We start from the raw sequence: 23,338 nt of genomic DNA, 5'->3' as shown, positions 1-23,338 counted from the left end.
ACATTACAAACTTATTTAACGAAATCAAAGTTGTGATCTGCGAAACAATGCAGATCAACAATGTTTTCAAATGAATTAATTAGACTCTAAACGTTTGAAAAGTAAATACAATTGGTAAAAATCAAGTACCCCACATTTTTCTTTGACTTCCAATCTCAGATCTTCCAAGTTTGAGAGACTGGATGGAAATTGAATATTCTTAATAGCGTCCTTGAATATGGCCCTGAAGCTTTCATTATCTGTCAGATCTTCCAAGTTTGAGGGACTGGACGGAATCCGACCAACTGCGTCTTTGAATATCAACCAGCAGCTTTCATGATCCGAAAGGGGCAGAAGGTGATGTATATTTTCCTCCCCGACCATCATTTTTGCTACATCTTCATTCCGACTTGTGACTATGACTCTTCCTCAATGCCCAGCAGCTTTCATGATCCGAAAGGGGCATTATGTAATCATAACACTAATCTGGAAGACCATCAAATTTAGAGCAGTGAATTTGAAGTCCTATTTCACAGTGTAATGATGCCATAGATGTACAACTATGAAGTCTATTCCACTAGTCCTATTGTATGTAAACCTGAGATCACGGATTCACGGGGGTTTAAATTTCCTAGATAGAAGTCTCATTTGCTAACTCTGGAATGTTAAGCTCCAAAAATATCAATCCTCCCCTCAGTACTTCATAACCACAAAAAGCAATGCACACTAACCTTTCTCACAATTTGAGCACTTACCTACAATTATATTCGACAATACTCTCAGCTAGCTATGAGCCTATGACCCATTATTCCTTTCTCAAACATTACTATATAACATTTTCTTCTAATCATGTCCAATCACATTTAACGGATTACGCTGCATAACATAATCCGCAGCTCCACAAAACTCATCAAATTTTTCTACGAATAAGCAATTTGAATAAACTGCATGCCTCGTCAATAAATCGAATACACAACCAAACCAATTATACATATTTCAACCAATTCAATTTCAATCAGGACAAAACAAATTGCTGTGAAATTAATTTAAGTTAGTCTTTTTTTCCATTTAATTGGTAAACATGATAAACAATCCTATTGCCCGAATCCCTAGTTTATACAATTAAACAATCATCACATCCACATACATATTGTTGATGCACAAAATCAGTGAGGACTTTGGTACAACAGAAAGTGTCAAGTTTTTGTGACCTTTGCTAGATTGCTCCGGTCACTAGTGTGGATAAGTATGTAAACGGGCAGAGATAGGGGAACAAACACAAGATATACGTGGTTCACCTAGATTGGCTACGTCTAAGGAGTAGACCTTGAATGAGTTCTAGTGAATGATTTAGTACAAATGACATTATGGATTATTGTGGGAGAATAATCTTCTTTTATAGAAGAAAATTACTAGCTTTATTTCAACTTTGACATGTGTCGTGCTGTGATTGGCCTTTGATGTTGACATGTGTCGCGTTGTGATTGGCCTCTGACATTGACATGTGTTGCATTGTGATTGGCCTCTTGGTTAGAGGGAAACTCTTGTGGGTCCTTGACGGAATAACGTTGACCGGTGCTCAGTAGTTTCAGAATTGGTCAAGTATGGTACAAACAGTGCTCCCCTAAGTTCTCGAGTGAGGGAAGCTCCTCAATTGGGGACTTGCAAGATCCAAGCTGTTGAGTAATCACAAAACTTCTAAGTACCGAAGTGTGGTATCGTTTTCACTTACCTCTGTCCCATAGTCAGATATGGCATCTTCTCTGGAAGTATTTGTCTTCCATCCAGGAGTGGTATTTTTAGCTGATGTTGATGCACAAGGTAATTTATCATTTTCACTGGAAGCTTACTTGTAGTTTTAGGTTTGGTCAAGTGCTATACAAACCATATATTAGGAGTCTTTCAAGTCGATGAGCTAGGAGATTTGCCGAAAAAGGTGATAGACAAGGTAAGCAATCAGAGTTCCAAGCAATCAATCTCAGATCGGAAGTTTGATTTCGGGTTCCGGCTGATTGTTCTCCTTTTTCTTGTCTTGCAGACAGCAACAAAGACAAAGAAAAGGACATGGAGAAGAGATGATATAAGATACTTTTGCTTTTAAAGAAGTAATGGATAAATCGGCACATGTTTTGTTATACTTGTTGACTTTCCACAGGCTTATTCTTGAACTGGGATGGAGGGTTTTCTAGTTTCCTCCAAATGAGCAGGTCGACTCAAGAATTTGAGAGTCAAAATAAGTCCGTCAAATCTAGAGTACGTTCAACCCTGATGATATGGGATACTTTTGCTGTTGACAAAGTAGTGGATATGGTATAGGGATGCTTTGCTCTTCAGTGACGATGCCAGCGAAAGGTTGTTGAAGCTTCTCAAGCTCTTCAGATAGGGCAGTGATGCCGAGCTTGGATTTGACTTAGACTCCTCTGTTTGGATTATACGGTTCTGCAGGAAGGGCGTCGTGCTGTAATGACCTGTTCCGGCTCATCATTGAACCTTCTGCTTCAATCTTTTGCATAGCAGAAGTGGTGCGTAACCTTTGCATTTGAATGGTTCTTCTGAACATTACTTCTCAACGACTCATCCATGCTTGGGAGCTTGAGTGTAAAGAGCTAATATCGTTTCAACTGTTATGAGGTATTTTCCGAAGGAATTCGTGACCTTGACAATAGTTGAGGATGAGTACTCGAGAGTAATGCTAGGTAAGCAACCAGACAAAGGTTCCGGGCAATCAGTTCCAGATCGGAAGTTTGATTTTAGGTTTTTACTGATTGCTTTCTTTCTCCTTGTCTTGCAGGTAAGAGCAAGGGCAAAGGAAAAGGCAGGGAAAAAAACATGATATGGGATACTTTTGCTGTTGACCTTGATGATATGAGATACTCTTGCTCTGGCGTGACTTGTTTACAAAGGTATTATCTGGGGGAAAGAAAGTTGAGTATTTTGAACAAACAGCTTTGTTGAAGATTTAGATCTCTAAAATCGGAGAGTGCTGCCTTTTCATTTTTTGAAGAAGCAGATCTTTTGAAGATGCATTCTTTGGAGATAGGGAAAAATTAGGCATTCTCACAAGTCTGCTTTGCCATGGAAGATGGAAGTCGACACATATAGGGATTTCCCACTTAGCAAGTGATGTTATTCCTTTGCCTTTATGGGTAATAGTAGGGTAGTTGGCATTGCAAAATTCATGCATCTTAACTTTGTTAGAGATCTTTGACAAAGTTAATTGTGGTATTCGAGAAGCTGTTGTTGCGTGTGAAGATTGTCGATGAAGTTTATCCAGGGAAATCTGGCACTCAAAATTCGGAGAGTGGTGCCTCTTCGATTTTTGAACAAGCAGCCATGTTGTCCTTGCTTTTATAAGGGCAACAATTGTGTTTACGAAGTACGTTCAGAAATTTACTCCTTGTAGAAATTTCCCCCTTATTTTTGTACCTTTGAGATTTATTGGACCTCATTTTTCCTTCATCATTTTTGAAAATGTATGGCCCATCCGATCGTTGTTTTGACTTGAATGTTGTGGAAGAGGCATCCATGTCTCCTCAAGACAACATATAGCGCTTATCCTTCCTATCCCTAACTGGTCCTCTTACCATTAGGGACTCTGTGATGAAGAATGAAATGACTGCTGCGGTGGTGGCCAAGAATTTTCTCACTCCCAAAGATAGCAAAATACTTTCCAAACGGTCCGATGAGTTGGCTGTTAAGGATTCTATGGCTCTTAGTGTTTAGTGTGCGGGTTTTATGTCTAATATGGGCCAATGCCTATTTGCTTGAACCCGCCAAGTTGAATCATTGGTGGCTGAGGTAGCAAGTCTCAAACAGGAGATCAGATGGCTCAAGCACGAGAATAGACAGTTGCACATGCTTGCACATAACTACTCTACGAGCATGAAGAGAAAGCTTGACCGGCTGAAGAAATTCGGTGGAGGCATGATTGTAAGCAGGTGCCATCACCTCAAAGTAAGTCTTCCAAGTGTTGGCATTGATCATGTACTTGAAGAAATAGTCACGTAGGCCACCTTGAGGGCGATCTTGTCATCTGCCTCAGCGCAGTGAGAATACTCATGGCTGAAGCAGCTGACATACTTTTGTAGTGATTCGTCCGGCTTCTGGCGAATAATGTACAAATCATTTGCAAAATGCAAACGATCGGTCTGGAAGATGTGTTGAGAGACAAACAGTTTCCTCAATTCCTCAAATGAGTTTACTGTCTTAGGTAGCAGATGGCAATACTAGTTTAGAGCTCTGCCAAAAAGGGTGGAGGGGAAGAGAAGGCATCATTCTTCATCGGTGTGCATCTGATATACCATGGTGGACTCAACGAGGTTAAGGTGTTCAATCGGGTCCTCTCTTCCTGTATAGAGTTATAAGCCGAGATTTTGCTTTGTTTTCGCTTGGAGGGGGTGTCAAGGATCCTCCTTGTAAGACGGCCAGGCCTGGGTTGGTTCTAGTTAGGTATCTGGGCCTGACATTCAGCCTTCAACTTGTTTACTTCCTCAAGGAGCTGTAGGACAAGGGGGTCCTGAATGGAGTCATGTACTATTGAAGCATTCTTTCGTAAGTCTCCGTCGTCTTTTGGAAGTAAGGACGTTTGATCGAAGGCATGTGGTTTTTCCTTGGATTTACCGTACTGGCTTCCAAGGCATGTTTGTCGGAATACCTCCGAGTCCCCTATACCTTCATGTTTTTCTAAGACCTGTAACTCCTTCCCTAGATTGGTAGCTAGCCTGAGCATTGGTAGGGGACCAAGTCTTTCAGAAACCCTTGGATCATTGATCTTTGAAATTATGTAGATATGGTTATCTCGACGTTACCTTAGGAAGTCCTGACAGTCGCGATAAACAACTTTTGATCCTTCCACTCCCTCTGCGAGGAGGTGCTTTCCTCCACTTCTCCTGTTTTGGGTCGAAGTACCTGGGTTGAGAGAAGTTTCATGTTGATTAACACATTGATAAGTAACACGCTCCTCATCAGGAATTTCCATGTTGAAGACCAGTGACCCTTTGTGTTGGGGGGCACTCAGACGATGGTTGACTTCGACATGGGCGATGAGCTCATGTGTTTGAGTATGCCTAGCCTCGTGGAGCATCTCGAATACCTTTTCATATTGCTCTTGGAGGATCTCATTCTTCATCACTATCTTATTGTTTTGAGCCTCCAGCTTATCGACTTGAGCCTGAAGAGCACACTTATTTTGTTCTTTTTTTTGTTGCCTCGTACTAAGCACGAGTGGGGTGTCTCGTTTTGCATGTTGTGGCTCCCTTTGCTCTTCATGTTGGAGAGGGATGCCTGGTCAAAAGAGAGTGTACGAATGGTGGAAACCAGCTTGACAAAGCTGGAGAAAGTAGGAATAAAAGTACTTCCCACAGACGGCGCCACATGTTGATGCACAAAATCAGTGAGGACTTTGGTACAACAGAAAGTGTCAAGTTTTTGTGACCTTCGCTAGATTGCTCTGGTCACTAGTGTGGATAAGTATGTAAATGGGCAGAGACACGGAAACAAACGCAAGATATATATGGTTAACCCATATTGGTTACATCCACGGAGTAGAGGAGTTCTCATTAATTGTGAAGGGTTTACACAAATACATAAATTCAAGCTCTCTTTAGTGAGTTCTAGTGAATGATTTAGTACAAATGATATTAGGGATTATTGTGGGAGAATGATCTCCTTTTATAGAATAGAGTTTCTAGCTTTATTTCGACTTTGACAAGTGTCAAGTGTCATGTTGTGATTGGCCTCTAATGTTGACACGTGTCGCGTTGTGATTGGCCTTTGACATTGACATGTGTTGCATTCTGATTGGCTTCTTCGTTAGAGGGAAACTTTTGTGGGTCCTTGACGATATAACGTTGACCGGTGCTCAGTAGTTTTAGGATTGGTCAAGTATGGTACAACCACATACATACATAAATTATGTATGCATACATGCATGCACAGAGAGAGACCTGAGGACTTGGTTGTCTGTCTCAACTTTACTAACTAAGGTGAGGAAGTTAAACCAACAATGAATATACAACCATAATTCACAAACAATATTAGATTTCCCAGAAAACTTGAGCAATATATACGTAACGCATATTGGAAATAATCCAATGGTAAGGCAAATAGATGCAGAGAAGGCCAACAACTTAGGTTCTGCACCCTTTCAAAAATCCAAATCAAATTTTAGAACTTTCTTTATTTCTCAACAACCGCCAAATAAAAGTACCAATGAAGTATGACTTTTTAAGAAAAAAATTGTTGGACCATTATCAATCAATCAAACAAAAAAGAAAAAAGAAAATGTGTGAATCTGAAATAGAAAAACAAAATAAGAGAGAGAGAGATAGAGAGAGAGAGAGAGAGAGAGCAAAGGGTGCCTGCGGAGGATTTCGAGGAGGGGATCGACCACTTTCTTGTTGAATCAAATGGACACCCTATTACTACTTGCTGCCATCACAACCCCTTTACAAATTTCAACAACTAATTTTTATATTTTGTTTTTCAGTAATGGATTTAGGGTTTGCAATTGAATGGATTCAGGGTTTTTTCTCAGGAAAAGAAAGCCTCTACTCAGCAAAAAAAAGCTAGGGATAAAAATAACACTTACCGAGCTACTGGCTTTTGTGCTCTCTCACTTCTTAAGGCCCCAAATCCAGCATTCACCTTGGTAAAAAGCAAAACAAAAAACAATAAAGGAAATTATGTACATCTGCCAGTGCAAACTAAAATCCCACTAGCTAACCCAGCAGCAATGACTTCCATCGACACAAAGGTCTGGGTCTGATTAATGTTTAACAAAAAAAAATCCCACTTACTACAATCAATCCAATACCTGTTTCACAATTACAAAATGTGTTAAAAACCAACAATGGACAAAAAAGCAAAATTTAAATAATTAGACGAAGTAGATAGAGATCAGTAAAAAGTTGGGGACAGAAGTGATAATCTCTACAGTGGCTACTCGGTAATAAACAATGACACTATAAAATTATAAAACATCCGACAATAGGAATTAAGCCAATAAGTTGTTTTTTTTTTATTTTTTTTTATTTTTTAATCTTATATGGTTTGTAAAATGAAAATGCATCAAACCAATATATACCTGTCTTATAAACTCATTGACTGAGAAAGGGAGCAAGCAAGTAGAGGTCGCCAGCAACAGAAAAGTCAGTTTTGATTTGAGTAATTCTGAAAAAAAAAAAAAAAAGAGTCAGAAAACCTTAAAATCCCCAAAAATCCTAATTTATATACTCACAATCAAATGCAAAAGGAATAATCAACATATCATAAGACACTTTCTGATGGCCAAATTCATCGCCAGCGAAGGCGGTTGTCGACTGTCATTGTACCTCTATTTCGTGCCGCCATGTTTGAGGCTTTCAAACGTCACTACTTGGTTTGTGGGCTTCACATCGGGAGATATAGGGAGCGGAGAGAAAGGAAGAGAAAAGGAAGATGAAAGATTGTGGGTTTTCCAGTGGAGACGGAGAGAGGGGAGGGATAAGAGATGAGAGGAGAGCGCACGTGTAGGAGATTCAAACCCAATTTATCAAATATGAAACTGGAATATGAGACTGCATTTGTATGAAGAAAACCTCATGGTGGTGGGTTTCATGTAAAAAACACTTGGACAATTCCCCAATAAAAAAAATATGCATCTATAAGCATGTGAAATTTTCGAAGAAGAAGAAAATCATGAGTAGAAAAAAAAAAAAAACCATTCAAGTTGTGCATATCATCATGGTATAGAATCTTTGTGGAAAAACATGTATATGAGAATAAGTTATACGAAAACAAAATTAAGAGCATCATCAAGTCTATTGGTTGAGCACAAAAGAAACCTCCAAACCATGCAATGACTCTAGCTCATATAAAATCGAAAAATGCAAAAATCAAAAGCCTATTAATAACGTGTTATGAATAAAGTATAGAAAAATATAGAGAAGAAGAGATTGGGAGGAGAAATTAGAGTGCCTCGTTCATCTTATTAGATGGCCTATATATAGGCTTAGGATTTTTCATATTTACAACAATGAGAACTAAATTATTAACATATTACATAGAGCCCACAATGTGGACAACCACCTTTCAAACAGGCCAGATCAAGTTCGGTTTAATTTAAAACCCGACCCGTCCCGTTCTGATTTATTTTTTTATGAGTTCGATCGTCCCAAGAATTGGGTTTGGACCCATCCTTGCCAACCCCTAAGGATTCGTGCCACGAATGATCATAAGTGATTCTTGCGTTGCCTGTCCCATCATATTTAATGCTAATGGAATGCCCCCACATTTTTCTTTGACTTCAAATTTCAGATCTTCCAAGTTTGAGGGACCGGATGGAATCCGATTATTCTTAACAGGGTCCATGAATATCTCCCAGAAGCTTTCATTATCTGCCCGATGCTCCAAGTTTGAGGGACCGGATGGAATTGAAATCCAATTATTCTTAACAGCGTCTATGAATGTCACCCAGAAGCTTTCATTATTTATCAGATCTTCCAAGTTTGAGGGTCTGGATGGAGTCCGATTATTCTCAACAGCGTTCTTTAATAGCGCCCATAAGCCTTCATCATCTGTCACATCTTCCAAGTTTGAGGGACTGGAGGGAATCCGACCAACTGCGTCTATGAATATCGCCCAGCAGCTTTCATGATCCGAAAGGGGCAGAAGGTGATGTATATTTTCCTTCCCGACCATCATTTTTGCTATATCTTCATTCCGACTTGTGACTATGAGTCTTCCCCCATGCCCTTTTGGGAGTCCAAATGCAAGGCCGTCATCCCATTCCTTATCACGAGTCAAACACGAATCCAGCTGTCCACACCATGAGTCCGTCTCCCTGGCATGGTCAAGCACAATCAGATACCTCTTGCCGATCAATTGCAGGCGAAGAGCATACAGCAGTCCCCCGAGGCCATGCTTCTCACAAACGGACTTGACCATCTCCTTTCCAACTCCGAGGTGCATCAACATTCTTTTGACAATTACTATTTTCGGAACCTCATTGTCGTCGTCATCCGGGTGTCTGGCCATGCACACCCAGATCCTCGGAAGGAATGTGTTTTTCACTTCTTGTTCGTTGAATAAGACCTGGCAAAGTGTTGTTTTTCCTATACCTTCCCTACCAACAATGCCTACTGCCCTGAACCGATCATCAGTTCCTTGCTGTAAAAGCAACTTCTTCATCAAAATCACATCATCATCAAATCCATAAACCTTGGATGCATCTAGTGAATGAGTAGTCCACCTCGAAAGCTCTCCACCCTTTGAGCTTGCTTGACCATTATTAGGTTGTGGATCGGTATTTCCATGCAATGATCTCTTATTATCCTTTATAACCTTGAGCTCCCTCTTGATCCTGTTTAAATCCCTTCTGATTCTGTTTATGGTGAGTAGCTCCTTGGGAGAGTTGAAACCGAGTTTTCTCGAAAGCATCTGGCACTCAGCCAAAACATTGTTCAGGTCGTAAAGCTTATTTCTGATGGATGAATCATGCAACGATGAGCTGAAAATGTCATCAAGTAAAATTTTTATTTCTTGAAATTGGCTGTACCTTGGAATCTTAGAGATACTTTTGTCTCTCCCATCAAGTCCATTCCGGAACTTTTCCATTAGGTACTTTTCAATTTCTTGAGCCATAGAAGCAGCCGATGCAACTCCTTATCACTCGAAATTGTAACGACAACTGGCAAAATAAATAATTTAGAAATTTATGCATCTGGGTTTTATGTTACATAAGTAATGCAGACAGTTTAAGAACGCAATATATGAAACCAAAGAAGAAAGAGAAATACTTGATGTGTTGGGTGGATTCGAAACTGAAAGTCCAAAACACGAACAAGCTGTGGAGACTGCAGAGAAAGGAGGACTAACGAGTTTATGAGTCTCTTCACCTCAGTACTGTTCACATTTCCAAATCAAACTTTACTTAAGTGTCATGAGAAATCTCATATGACAACAAAGAACGGAACAGAGAAGTAAATAAAAATAAGCCCAATTATTTAGGGAACATGATAGCCCAGAAAAAAGGTATGAAATGGAAGGCATCAGCTAAATAGTTGTACAGGTAAATCACCTTTGGCATTTGTTTGGCAAGGCAGCCTTGTCACTCACTTATGTGCGTTGCCAAATAATTCCTATATTGCACGCTTTGTTCCTGTTCCACAATGCCAGAAGAAACGTATCGAATCGTCAGAGCTGCTAAAATTTAGATCTTCAAATCCAATCTCTACTGATCTGCATCAATTCTGCAGAAGAAAAACAGAGATAAAGGCCTTAGTATACAAGTGTATACACATCAGAGAACATGAAAATGTAGGAAACAACAGTAACTGAAATATGAATTGTTCAATCCCTCTTTTCTTAAAGCCAATTAGTTTTAGTTCAATCGTTCCGCGGATCAAAATAGAAACCCTGGTTCCCATTTCTTTTTGAGTTGGACTATAAAATATCAAGTCCAAAGAAGTCTGAAACATTGTCCACTCTTTCTACTGCATATTTGAAACTCAAAGTGAAACACGAACCAAGTAGTGCATAAGAATAAGGAATCTGCAATTTCCTGTTCGGTTTTTTAATGTCCAAAAGGATGAGGCAACAACAGGTTGTTTATTCACTTCGTAACAAATGTCTAATGGTTGTTTAAGGTCTAAAATTAAGAGATTAACAAGGCCCAGCCATGAGAATTTCTCTTCAACCAGACAAGACGCCGAGTATAAAACTTTGGAAAAGAGGAGGAATCCAAAATATTTGGATTTTACGCCAAATAATTCCAAAATTGTAACTAAAGAAAAGGAAAAGGAAGAAGGGAAAAAAATTCCAAAATTGCAACTAAAGAAAAGGAAAAGCAAAAAGGGAAAAAAAAAAAAAGAAAAGAAAACCAACTGGAGGGGTTAACCAAATTTGTTCAGAATAAATAGCGATACCGAGAACAAGATTAAACATTTAAGCAAAAACCAACTGGAGGGGTTAACCAAAGTTATTTGTTCAGAAGAAATAGCGATACTGAAAACAAGATTAAAAATTAAAGCAAGCTGGTCTCCTTAGCGTTGTCGTGCAGAGCTTGGTTTTCAACTCTCAGACTTACAGTTTCAACTCCACCATCAGGTTTTTGCTCTTTCTAACTTTCTTCATTATTTTGTGCACGATTATGTCTTTTCATCTGGTTAAAAATTTAAGTGTTAATTTGGTGCTTGTGGCTGTCGTTATCTCTTTTCTACTAATTAATAAAACATTCATTATCAATCAAAATTCTATGAAATTACCAGTTTAACTCTCTAATTAAAACAAAACATGAATAAGGAATATGAGACAGAAATTTAATTTCACACAACCAAATTTTGTTTTGTTTTTTTTTTTTTCGAAAACCTCATCTGCATATAATCCTAACACATTTCCATTTAAAAAAAAAAAAAAAAAAAAAACTTCCCACTCTCACATTCTCTATCACTCTCTTCCTCTCTCCTTCTATTTCAAGAAAAAAATAAAAAATAAAAATTTCTTACATATTTTGTATGTGCCCGTATGCTAGTTTGATTGTGAGAGCTTTTTATTAGGTGATAAAAAGACAATTAAGCTGTACTGTTTTCTTGTGTAAATTTGCTTAATTTTTGTATTAATTTCTTAGAGATTTGTAGTATCATGATGCGGTTGAACAGAGATTGGTTAAGAAAAACCAAACAAAAATTTATATCGTGGAATTAAGACCTCAACAATTAGTACAAATTAATTGAAAACATTTAAATTTGGTCTACAATTAAGAATACATTTATACCACCTAACAATTTTTTTCGGTGTGAGTTTGAGATTCATTTAAAAAAACGAGGATAAATAAAATACGAATCAATAAACACTAAAATAAGGAAATGTTAGGTTCTCATCCCTCTTTTTTATATTTCATTGATTAAAATCTTATTTCTTTGCAATTTTTTATCAAGATCCTTAGGTTTTAATGAATGTCATTATTTCAATAATAAAATATTTACATATTAGAATAATTAAATTAAATTTCTAAAATATATTAATTTAGTATTAGAAACATTGCATTTGTACCCTTGTTAATTTAATATAAGAAATTTCTAAAATATGAACACAATTTTTTAATGTAAAATCTATAGATATACCCCTTTATCAACTTCAAATGTACCCTTATTTAAAAATATAAAATAAAACATTTTATTTTGTGAAAAACTAAAAAATCTGATAAGTGTAAGACGAATTATCAATCTTTGTAAGATTATGGGGAGAAATTAATACTAAAATTTAACATTTTGTCTTTCAGTAAAAGTATTCAAATTAATAAAATTTTATATTAAGATTTTGGTATAATAAAATTTCAATCAAAATAATGTATCCATATGAATTTTTGGGTACATTACTATATAGCTTATATACAATTTTGTAACACTATGGATACATTCTTTTGCTATTTATGATTTCTTATTATTACAATTTTTTTTATTCATTTATTCAATAAAAAATTTTGAAATTTTTTTTACTGTAGCTGTTTCATATTATTAAATTGTAATATAATTAATGAGGGACTTTAAATCTAGGATTTATATGCCACATATATAGACACACACAAAATGGGAATATAAACTTCAAAAATGTCAAACTTATAGAAATATACATATTAATATTGATATTATGAGATTTTCAAAGTCAAGGGAACTTTGATGAAAAATTGAATACAATTAAAGTTTTAGTTAAAGAGTATTAGTGACTAGATACCAAATTCAAAGTCTCTTCTAAAATACCAAGACCGGTAGCATCCGACCCAAGCATCAAAAGATTAAGTACTCGAGCGGTCGTGTGACTTGAGCTAGGTGACATTGCTTCTGCTTTAGAAGAAGATATAAATTTCTTTCTACAATGTCATGGTGCGTTTTCTTGGCAATTTTCAGATGTCCACAGCCTCCTTCCTCTGTAGTTTCAGTTACTACGGTGGTGGCCATTTCCATTTGCAGTGCACTGCCGTGGTGTGGGAGGCTATCTCCTCCATAGACAAAGACGCCGTGAACATATTTCTTCAAGGGTTTTACGTAGGTTCATTCCTATAGACTTTAGACACATGTTTCCTACCAAATTTCAGATTATGGATTATTTCTTGCAACTTTTTTATCAAGGTCCTTAGGTTTTAATGAATGTCATTATTTCAATAATAAAATATTTACATATTAGCATATTAAATTAAATTTCTAAAATATATTAATTTAGTATTAGAAACATTACATTTGGTATATTTATATTTATGGCTATACATTGTATCATATATTTTTATTTTTAGTTTGTACCCAATTTTAATTTGTAACCCTTTTTTAAATTTGTACTAAATTTCTTTTTATTTTTAAGTTGCACCCATATATTAATTTCTTTTTGTGCGATTTTCTTTAAAAGATTTAGTTGTAGTTTTTTTTAATTTTATTTTTTATTGTACCCATAATTTACCCATAATGTACCCATTCTACTTTATAAAATGTACCACTTCTTTATATGTAAAATGTACCTATTTTTTTTTTTTTTTTTTTTTTTGTAAATGTACCCTTTTTTATTAAAATGAACCAAATTTTTTAATGTAAAATCTATAAATGTACCCCTTTTTCAATTTCAAATGTACCCTTATTTAAAAATATAAAATAAAACATTTATTTTGTGTAAAACTGACAAATCTGATAAGTGTTAGACGAATTATCAATCTTTGTAAGATTATAGGGAGAAATTAATACTAAAATTCAATATTTTGTCTTTCAATTAAAGTATTCAAATTAATAAAATTTTATTCAAAGATTTTGATGTAATAAAATTTCAATCAAAATAATGTATCCATATGAATTTTTGGGTACATTACTATATAGCTTATTAATTTATAATTTTTTAACACTATGGATACATTCTTTTGCTATTTATAATTTCATATTATTACATTGTTTTTATCATTTATTCATTTTGAATTTTTTTTACTGTAGCCTTTCATATTATTACATTGTAATATAATGAGGGACTTTAAATCTAGGATTTATATGCCACATATATATACAAGCACTTATGGGATTATAAATCTCATAAACGTCAAACATATAGAAATATGCATATTAATATTAGTATAATGAGGTTTTCAATGTCAAGGGACTATGATGAAAAATTGAATATCATTAAAGTTTTAGTTAAAGAGTGTTAGTTACTAGAGACCGAATCCAAAGTCTTCCCTAAAATAACAAGACCGGTAGCAGCCGACCCAAGCATCAAAAGATTAAGTACTCGAGCGGTCATGTGACTTGAGCTTGGTGACATTGCTGTAGCTTTAGAAGGAGATATAAATTTCTTTTTAAAACCTAATGGCGCGTTTTCAAATTACAATATCACTTGCTAGGAAATAAAAATTTCTTTTATAACGTAATGGTGCGTTTTCTCAGCAATTTTCAAATGTCCACAGCCTCCTTCCTCTCCAGCTTCAGTTACTTGGACAGCTTGACGGTGGTGGCCATCTCCATTTGCAGTGCACTGCCGTGGTGTGCGAGGCTATCTCCTCCATAGACAAAGCCACCGTAAATATATTTCTTCAAAGGTTTTTACGTAAGTTCATTCACATAGATTTCAGACACATGTTTACGACCAAATTTCATATTATGGATTGTATTTAACATGAATTAATTCGATATGCCGAAAACTGGCTCATGTGTTAATGTTTTTTTTGTTACTTTCTTTATAGTGATATTCTAAAATTCAGGACAACTTCTTTATTATCATCATATTGTAGTTTGAGCTCTCTAGATCAAGAAAGGATACTCCGTTTATTTCAAATATAAAATGGTTCTATTTTTCGGATCCACAATTCTTTAAATTTCGATACAAATGGTGAATAAATTGCTAAGTTATCAAAGTACTTGTGTGGCTTTGTACATATTTGTAATTTTGTATAAGCTCCCTTTGAAATCTCTGAACCATATAATTCAATTTAACCAAGCTTTAATATTCACCCGAAACCTTGCAATTCCATGACATATAATAGTTGAACAAAAAAATTTCTTTGTTTTTTAATTGCTGATTCGTGGTTTACCATCTACCATCTAGCAAGCTAATGAATGACTCAATTCAATGCAGGCTGCCCCGAAGCTGCAAACCTGGTATCATTCCAATTTTAGCTACTCTCCGGTGAGGGGAAAACGGAGTTTCTTTTAACTTTTCAAGGAAGCATTTGCGTTTGCTTGCACTGAAGAATTAGGTATGTGAACATCTGATTGTACTTGGTTTCGTTTTTCCTTGGTGCTGATAACTCTGCTATTTTACTTTCTTCTGAGACTCTTTTTGTTTAATTTTTGGAGTCAGAAATGGCTTTAGGTTTGAAGGAACGGATAGAAAAGATACTGGAGCCGCTGAAGAATGATGGTGTAACAACAATTGTTCTTGATGGTATGCGTGGAGAATGGAAAACGTGGACGGCAAGAGAGATAAGCATGAAGAGAGACTTAATCCATGACAGTCTATGGGTGTATCTGGATAAACAATATGACAGCAGCTCTCTACTTGAGAACATTGCCGGCCAGCTATCTCTAATCTCTATTCATGAGGAATATAATGGTGACGAGGAGGAGGAGAACATGAGGCTGGAATTGAAACAAAGAAAAGCCATCAAGCTTAAAGGATTGATATCCGCAGCACATAAAGAAGACAAATATTTTCTACTAATTCTGGATGATGTTCCTTACGAGCAGTCTGTGAAAGACATTATCTCAGAACTGAAGAAGCTGCTGGGTTTGAATGATATGAGTTCTTTTAAGGTTTTAATAACTAGAGATGATGGTGACAAAAAGCACACCGCAGAGGAGGAGCATGGAGCAATTCAGACCATCCACACATGGCTGCACAGCATAAACGTAGATCAATTGTCTACACAAGAGTCCAAGCTTTTATTGAAAGAAAATATCAAGAAAGTAATTTCCGACTCTCCGGGCTTTGAAATGTTATCCAAGGTGATTGTGGAGATGAGAAAGTCCATGCCTAGTGAAATCATCGCAATAGCAAAAGCATTCAATTATGTTGAACATATTGGTTCTGGGGTTTGGTCATTGGAAAGTGTTTCGGAAGCAGCAGCTGATGATGAGGGAGCTGCAATAAATCTGCTACATCGTGCTTGGTATGACACATTGCCAAGCGGTGTTCGGGCAGACTGTTTTTGGCATAGCAAGCAATTTTTCAGCAATAATGTCTGTCTGCATTACAAAGAGTTGATCACTCATTGGATAATGGAAGGGTATGTTGGATGCATTGATCATATCGAGAAAGCCTATGAGCAAGGACATCGCGTTCTGATGGATCTTATAGATCGTGGCATGCTAAGACGCCAGGAGGATAATATCATGGAAGGAATCTTTTCAAATATAGCTGATCACCGCTGTCGTGGGTTTACTGGGACTGCAAGCATGGGATTGGTTAATGTGTTTGCAAATTCCAAGTGGGAAGGTCTTGGGAGGCTTACACACACTGATGGTATGATAAAATCGCCGTGCAGTGCTAAAACCTGGGGAAAAGTCTCTACACTTGTGATGGATGGACGCTGCCTCAGTAGAGAAGTCCCTGAAAAATATTTTCAACCAATGCAGGAGCTCCGAATATTAACTATATTGAATCCCAGGTTCAGATCTCTACCCTTGTCCTTGACTAGCTTAAAGAACCTTTCTATTCTTGTGCTCAGATGCTGTGATCTCTTAGAGAAAATTGCTCGTCTCCGAGAACTTAAAAACTTAAATGTTCTTGAGATATCTGGTGCAACCTGCTTGGAGAAAATCGATGACGATCTTTTCACAGACATGCCTCACCTTCGAAGCCTTAACCTTTCTGGTGCCAATATCAAATCACTACCTGGATCTCTCTTTCAAAAAACTGAACTACGGTGGCTCATCCTTAGAGGTTGTTCTCAATTGATAGAGCTTCCAAGCTTGAAATCATTTGAAAACCTCGAGGTGCTTGATCTTCATGGTGCTACATCTTTCAAAAAGTTTCAAGACAAAACCTTTGCTCCGCTTAAGAAACTTCAGTTAATTGATCTTTCCAATTCCCAAATTAGTCGCCTACCTTTTCTTCACAATCTTGGTGATCTCACTCGGCTTCTATTAGCTGGTTGCGGAAGCTTAAAAAGACTGCCCATCTTGAACACACTAACTCAGCTTCAAATTCTTGATCTTTCGGATGCTACAAGTTTACAAGAAATACAAAAAGAACCATTGGATGGCCTTAAAGTCCTTGATTTATCTCAGACTCAAATTAGTGGTCTGCCTTCAAGTGTAAGAAACCTTTCTGATCTTGTCTTAAGAGATTGTTCTCAGCTTGTAAAACTGCCCCCCATAGGAGCAACTAAAGAGCTTGAACAGCTTGACCTTTCCGGCTCAAGAAATCTGGCTGAAATTGAAGACAAATCCTTACAACATATGAGGTTCCTTCGAGTTCTCAACTTTTCGAAAGCCAAAGTAAAAGAATTACCATCTTTGTCCAACCTAGTTAACCTTCGCCAACTCCTGTTAATGGACTGTACGGTTCTAGAGAAACTGCCTGCGATGGAGGGCCTTCTCAGACTCCAGGCTCTCAATCTTTCTGGTTGTGTGGCATTGGTTGATTTGCCCCACCTGAATGCCCTTGAAAAATTAGAGATTCTTGACGTTTCAGGTTGTACGGCATTGAAAGGAATACATGAAAAGTCCTTTGAAAATATGTCATGCATTCGTACAATCAACCTCTCAGACTCTAAAATTGAGTTTCTACCTTCCCTTCCCAAAGCCAGAATCTTATGTCATCTCTTACTCAGAAATTGCAGCAACCTAAAAAAGCTCCCTCCTCTTGAACATCTGTCAAAACTTGAGGAACTTGATCTATGTGGTGCCATTTCTTTAGTTGACTTTGAAGCTGGGTTCTTGGAGCATATGCATGACCTTAGAATTCTCAACCTATGTGGAATCCCACTTACAATGCTACCGTCCATGTCCAGACTCACCAACCTCAGACAACTCGCACTAAAAGGTTGTTCGTCGCTGGAAACGGTGCAAAACCTTGAAGCACTAACACTGCTTGAGATTCTTGATCTTTCTGGAACAGCAATTGGGAGTCTGCCACCTCTAAACACTTTTAGCAACCTCGTCCAGCTCTTGTTGAAAGATTGTTCACGGATAGAAGAGTTGCAGCTGCTAGGATCACTTAGTCGTCTGGAGGTTCTGGATCTTTCAGGAAACAGAATGAAAAAATTTCCCTATGAGATATCTCAATTGACTAGTTTAAAGTGCCTTTATCTTCCAGATGTGAGGAGTATGCATGATCTCGATGTTGGAAAGTTAGGGCGTATACCACAAGAGGTCAACTGGGATCAATGTGGTATCTTCGAGCATGCTGATATCTTTTGTGACAATGACAAACCTTCCATATCTGTAAGTGGAACGGAAATTTTTCAGTTTTTGGACAAAAATCCCAAGGTGTGGGAAACAAAGTTCAAAAGATTTTGTTTCTTTGTAACCAAGAAGCAAGGTGAAGATGGAGATATCATCTGCTGCAAAGATGAAATTGTCAAAGATGTGTACTCAAGCACCAGACACTTGTGTTTTCCTGAAGAGCATGATCGGTCTTTGGAAATCCATGGATCATATAGTCTTCCTCATGGTTTCGAAAGTGTCCTCAAGCATTCCAACTGTATATCTTTGGTTGACAATGACATTATAAGTTGCCTATGTGATTTAGGTGCTGACGTTGTGGAGGTAATGAAGGGCTGTTGGATAGAGAGATGCAGTAAAATTGAGAGCATTCTCTGTGGAGACGAGGAAAATGTCAGACTGGGGAGAAGTTTAGAGATTCTATGGTTTTCAAACCTTCCGAAGTTGAGAAGTCTATACAATGGGAATGCAGAACCAAAGTGCTTTAAGAATCTTAAACATTTGTTTCTAGATTGTTGTCCAATGATTGTGAATGTCTTTCCCTCATCCCAGCTTCCAGAAAACCTCGAAATTCTCCATGTGCAATTTTGTTATAGATTGCAAACTTTGGTTGAATGTGATACACCATCTAAGTATACATTAAAAAAGTTAAGGACAGTGTATCTGTTGGAACTGCCAAAGTTGACGAGCATTGGGATTGAATTGCCAGGTCTAGTGGATGTTGAAGTTATGGAATGCCCTAAGTTTACGAAGGACCCTCCTGCTATGGTCGACTAGGCCTGCAAGTAATCCTCAACTGGGGCAAGTTTCCAGATGCAGTTTATGTTTTGTTTGTGATTTGATTGTGCTATGTAATTGAACTTTATGTTTCCTGAGAGTAAGATGATTTATGAAACACCCAAATGATGCAATTGTTTTCCTTAAAAAAAAATTTCTTGTTCCCATACATCTTTATTTCATTCGGCATGGGTGTCATGCAGTTGACAGAAAAGCAGAAAATATCTGTTTCTAAATACGCAGGGTTTGGATGGAACTCAGGTAAATACTGTTTCATTTTTCTTCTACTGTCATTCCTTTTTTTTTTTTCCTATGTGATTTCTCTTCTCAAATATGCAGGGTTCCGAATGCTGAGTTTTGTTGTTGCTGATTTTTGTTCTTATAATGTCTAGTTAGAGGGACTGGAGTGTGTGCGTATTTGTTTTGAATGTCACGGAAATAAAGTGCCTTCATTGCAGACGAAAAGATGGAAATTGCAACAAAAGCAGACTATGTCCTTACATTTTACGACACAGAATTGCAAGTAAAATTCGTTTGCTTCTGATGGATAGCGAATTTGTGCTCGCGACTCTCATTTCAACAGCTTGTGCACATTTTCGCCAGTTACCTTAACTCTGTTAAGTTCATTACAGCTTTGACATTTCCTCATTCCAGCGTCAAAGAGGCTTTTGGCTGATACGACATTTGATTCCTAGCTCTCAGGTGGCTGTCACTGCAGTTATTCAACTCAAATATTAAATATCAAATGCCATGGTTATTTTATGTGCCTTCAAAACTTTCTACCATCTGTGCGACTAATCATACATCAATCAAGTCATGTATAGTTAACTTCAGATTTTCACAAAGAAAATACAACTTAAGATGCACTGCACAGAATGCTCTCCCCCTATCAGCAGGCACTTTTGGATTCTTTGCTTAGGTGACAACTAAGAATAACAACTTTAAGTAATAAATAACGAAAGCTTTACCGAGCATGGCTTATAAGGTTTATGCTAACATATATATATATATATATATATATATTTGTGTGTGTGTTGTGTGTACTGCTTCTGAAGAGAGATCGATGGAGCTTCAACATTTTAGTCACAAGCATCCATTGATCTTCAAAGAAGAGCAGAAAAATGTCCAACACGACTTCTGCAATGCCTGTGAGGACCACGTGTTAGGCCCTAGCTACATTTCCAACCAATGTAGCGGCGTTTTCCCCTTCATTCTCCATAAATCATGTGCAGAGCTACCCCCTGAAACTCTGCACCCATTGCACCCCAAACACCCACTTATTCTTACCACAGAACGATGCTGTTGTGTTGCATGTGGCCAAAACTGCAGCAACTCCAGCTTCTCTCTTATGGGTGTTCCGAGTGTAATTCAACCTCAACCTCAAGTGTACTTCCAATCCACGCATGATACTAAGAGACTTTTACGACCACAAATTCACCATCATACAGAATAAAATGAAATCTAAGTGCGATGTCTGTCTGTGGTGAAAATTTGACTGAAGACTACGAGTTTGACTCATTTTGCTTTCGCAACAGCTGCGACATGTTTAGCATCTGCCAGCTCTTCGTCCATAGCGACTGCACGTCAATACCACGGCACATGAAAATAACCCCCCACAACACGCCCTTATGCTTACCTGGTTTTTTTTTAACACACTTTCAAGACAAATTCTGTAGAGCACTTCAGTCAGGATCAGCATTTCTTCGCCTTAAGTGATGAGGTTGCAGAGGATGAAAGAAATATTACTTGTGACGGTTACAAGCAACCCATTACCGATCCCTTCTATAGGTGCACACAGCGAGAAGAGTCATGTAATTTCTTTCTCTACAAAAGATGTGCTCAATTACCTCAACAGATGATTCACCGACACCAGCTCACACTCCTCCCAAAGTCTCCATTTACTGACAGTAAGTTTCAGTGTTACATGTGCAGGCCACAAACCAAGGGTTTCATACCATTTTAAGCAATGTGTCTTCTTTGTTGACCTCAGTTGAATCTCGGCTTCAGACTGTTACGCACGAGGCTCATGAGGACCCCCTCCACTCCAACAAAGGAGGTACATGCTCTTGCCAGGGTTGTGGTATATCTCGTAGCCTCTTCTCTTGAGTTGTATGAAATGCAACTTCCATCTCTGTATTTCATGTGTAAAACTACCTAAAACCGCTAGGCACAGATACGACACTCATTCTTTCAAGCTCACCTATGGTACTCAACCTAGTTACGAAGATGAATTTGACTATTTCTTTCGAAGTGCATATGGAAACAATCCAGGTGATGATGACGAACATTACTGTGAAATGTGCAAAGGAAAGTGAGATCCAAAGCATTGGTTCTACTACTGCGCAGAGTGTGAGTTCGAGAACCACAACCACCACCCCCCCCAACACCAAGTTGGGGAACTAGGCCAATACCCGCTAAAGACAATTAACGAAAACGATAGGCCAGGACTGTATCAAACTTGTTGACAAGGGAAAGAGTGCCCTACCTTGTAAGGTAGGTGGCAAACCCACCTAGCTTTTGGTCTTCGAATGCTCTCTGCACAGCCCGTTAGGAGGAAATTCAAACATCTCATCCTCACAACGTCTCCCGCAAGATTCTCTTGATTTCTTCGAAGATGCAGTTCAGTCATAGTCTTGCTATTACTTGAATTTTACAGTTTTGGATTATGTATTTATCCCTTGCATTATCAGTTTGTTCAACTTCAAACTCTTCTTTGTAACCTCTATATAATGATGAATATACAGAAGCAAAGATTATTGAGCAGAACTATATTCAATCATCACTTCCTTCGTCCTATGACTCAAACACATTTCGAAACCCTCATGGCTTTATCCCTTGTAAACACCATCTCCCACCCCCAACATGGCAATATTGCTTACTATAAAGTTGAATCACAACAATTATCCTTTATGGTGTGCACAGTTCATCCACTTCTTTGAAGCCGTGGCCTGCTTTGTTTTGTCAAAGGCTCCACTATTTGTCCTCCAGCCTTCCTGTCTGATGATGAAGGGATCCAGCATGATCAGCTTGTTCTCTCATGGTTAGCGAGCTCTCGAACGCCCAATGTTCTCTCCGTTAGAGAGGTATGCATCTTCCTCACATAACAGGGTGGTTCAGCTTCGTGGGGGAGCTCATGAACCAGAGTCGTGGTGACCTTTCCATCAGGGATTTTTATAACGGAATCAACTCGTTGGCTGATCAGCTTGCCCTTCGTGGCTACTTCAGAATAGAATGGCAGTATGAATAATCTTCTGTATTGATCATTGAAATATACAAAGTAGGCTAGAGTTCTTATACAAACTGTAAAGATACAATCACATCCCGTAATTCCTACAAATCAGCTAAGTAAATATTTTTACAAAGGGAAAAGAATAAATCGTTGATAGTCAACGATCACCATGCTACCAAATAGGAAGGAAATCATTCATATCATAACACTCCCATCACTGATGATGATTTAGTTGCTCCAATTATGAACAATGTGGGTCTTCAGGCTCGTGAAACGCCCATTTCCTATGCTGCTCTTGGAGCGTGTTGGTTAGTGTTGAATGTTAACAGTTGACGTTACTCTTCTTGGTGATTCTGGAGTCACCACCATAGCTGCGACTTGTGGTCGCCGTGTCTCTGCAAATCCTTCCCGTGGAGGTTCTTTCTCTTCTCCCTATGAAGGCTCTTTCTCTGGTTCCCGTGGAGGTTCTTTGGTGGTTCTTCCTCTGGTTCGTATTCAAGCTCTAATCCACGCCCTGGTCTCTTGGGTGCTGCTCCCAACAGCTTGCCATCCTCCACCAATGATCGTTTCATGGGCAGTAGGATTCAATGAGATATGTTGAAGGTATGGACACTTGGCCCTTGATTGTTTTAATCGCACGTGTTCCCCCTGCACGTCTCTCGGCCTACGCTGCTCAAACTCTTCTCGTGCTCCACTTGTACAACCCGCTACAATGTGGCTCCTGGACAGATAGTGGAGCCGTCGATGAAAGAAAGCAGACCACATCTTCGAAGAAGTGGGATGAATTGTGACGCTATATGGGTTTGGAAATGTGCTTGAGTTGTAGGACAAACGAAGGATGGTACCAATATAGAAAGGTGAAGATTGAATATAGTTTTGCCCAAGAGCAGCATAGGAAATGGGCGTTTCATGAGCCTGAATGGATGCAATAGTATTTTCATACAACGGACCCACATTGTTC

General features: G+C 38.0%; 2 protein-coding genes across 2 annotated transcripts; one reads left to right on the top strand and one right to left on the bottom strand.

Annotated features, from left to right (window-relative positions):
• Positions 1–8,166: 8,166 nt before the first annotated feature.
• On the bottom strand, positions 8,167–9,600 carry LOC125473599 (disease resistance RPP13-like protein 4). The gene has a single exon (XM_048576673.1). The coding sequence runs from the start codon at positions 9,598–9,600 to the stop codon at positions 8,167–8,169; it is 1,434 nt and encodes a 477-aa protein (XP_048432630.1).
• Positions 9,601–15,287: 5,687 nt separating this feature from the next.
• LOC125473598 (putative disease resistance protein At4g19050) lies at positions 15,288–19,855 on the top strand. The gene has a single exon (XM_048576672.1). It carries the CDS (start codon positions 15,288–15,290, stop codon positions 19,146–19,148), a length of 3,861 nt encoding a protein of 1,286 aa, XP_048432629.1. The 3' UTR covers positions 19,149–19,855.
• Positions 19,856–23,338: the final 3,483 nt, after the last annotated feature.

The sequence above is a fragment of a genome, unplaced genomic scaffold, assembly GCF_019419815.1.
Source record: "Pyrus x bretschneideri cultivar Hongxiangsu unplaced genomic scaffold, Pyrus_bretschneideri_v1 Contig9, whole genome shotgun sequence".
NCBI lineage: Eukaryota > Viridiplantae > Streptophyta > Magnoliopsida > Rosales > Rosaceae > Pyrus > Pyrus x bretschneideri.
This window is presented reverse-complemented; position numbering and strand designations above follow the sequence as displayed.

Excerpts from the sequence above, each read along its gene's own strand:
- LOC125473599 (XM_048576673.1), bottom strand. The coding sequence starts at position 9,600 with ATGGCTCAAGAAATTGAAAAGTACCTAATGGAAAAGTTCCGGAATGGA.
- LOC125473598 (XM_048576672.1), top strand. The coding sequence starts at position 15,288 with ATGGCTTTAGGTTTGAAGGAACGGATAGAAAAGATACTGGAGCCGCTG.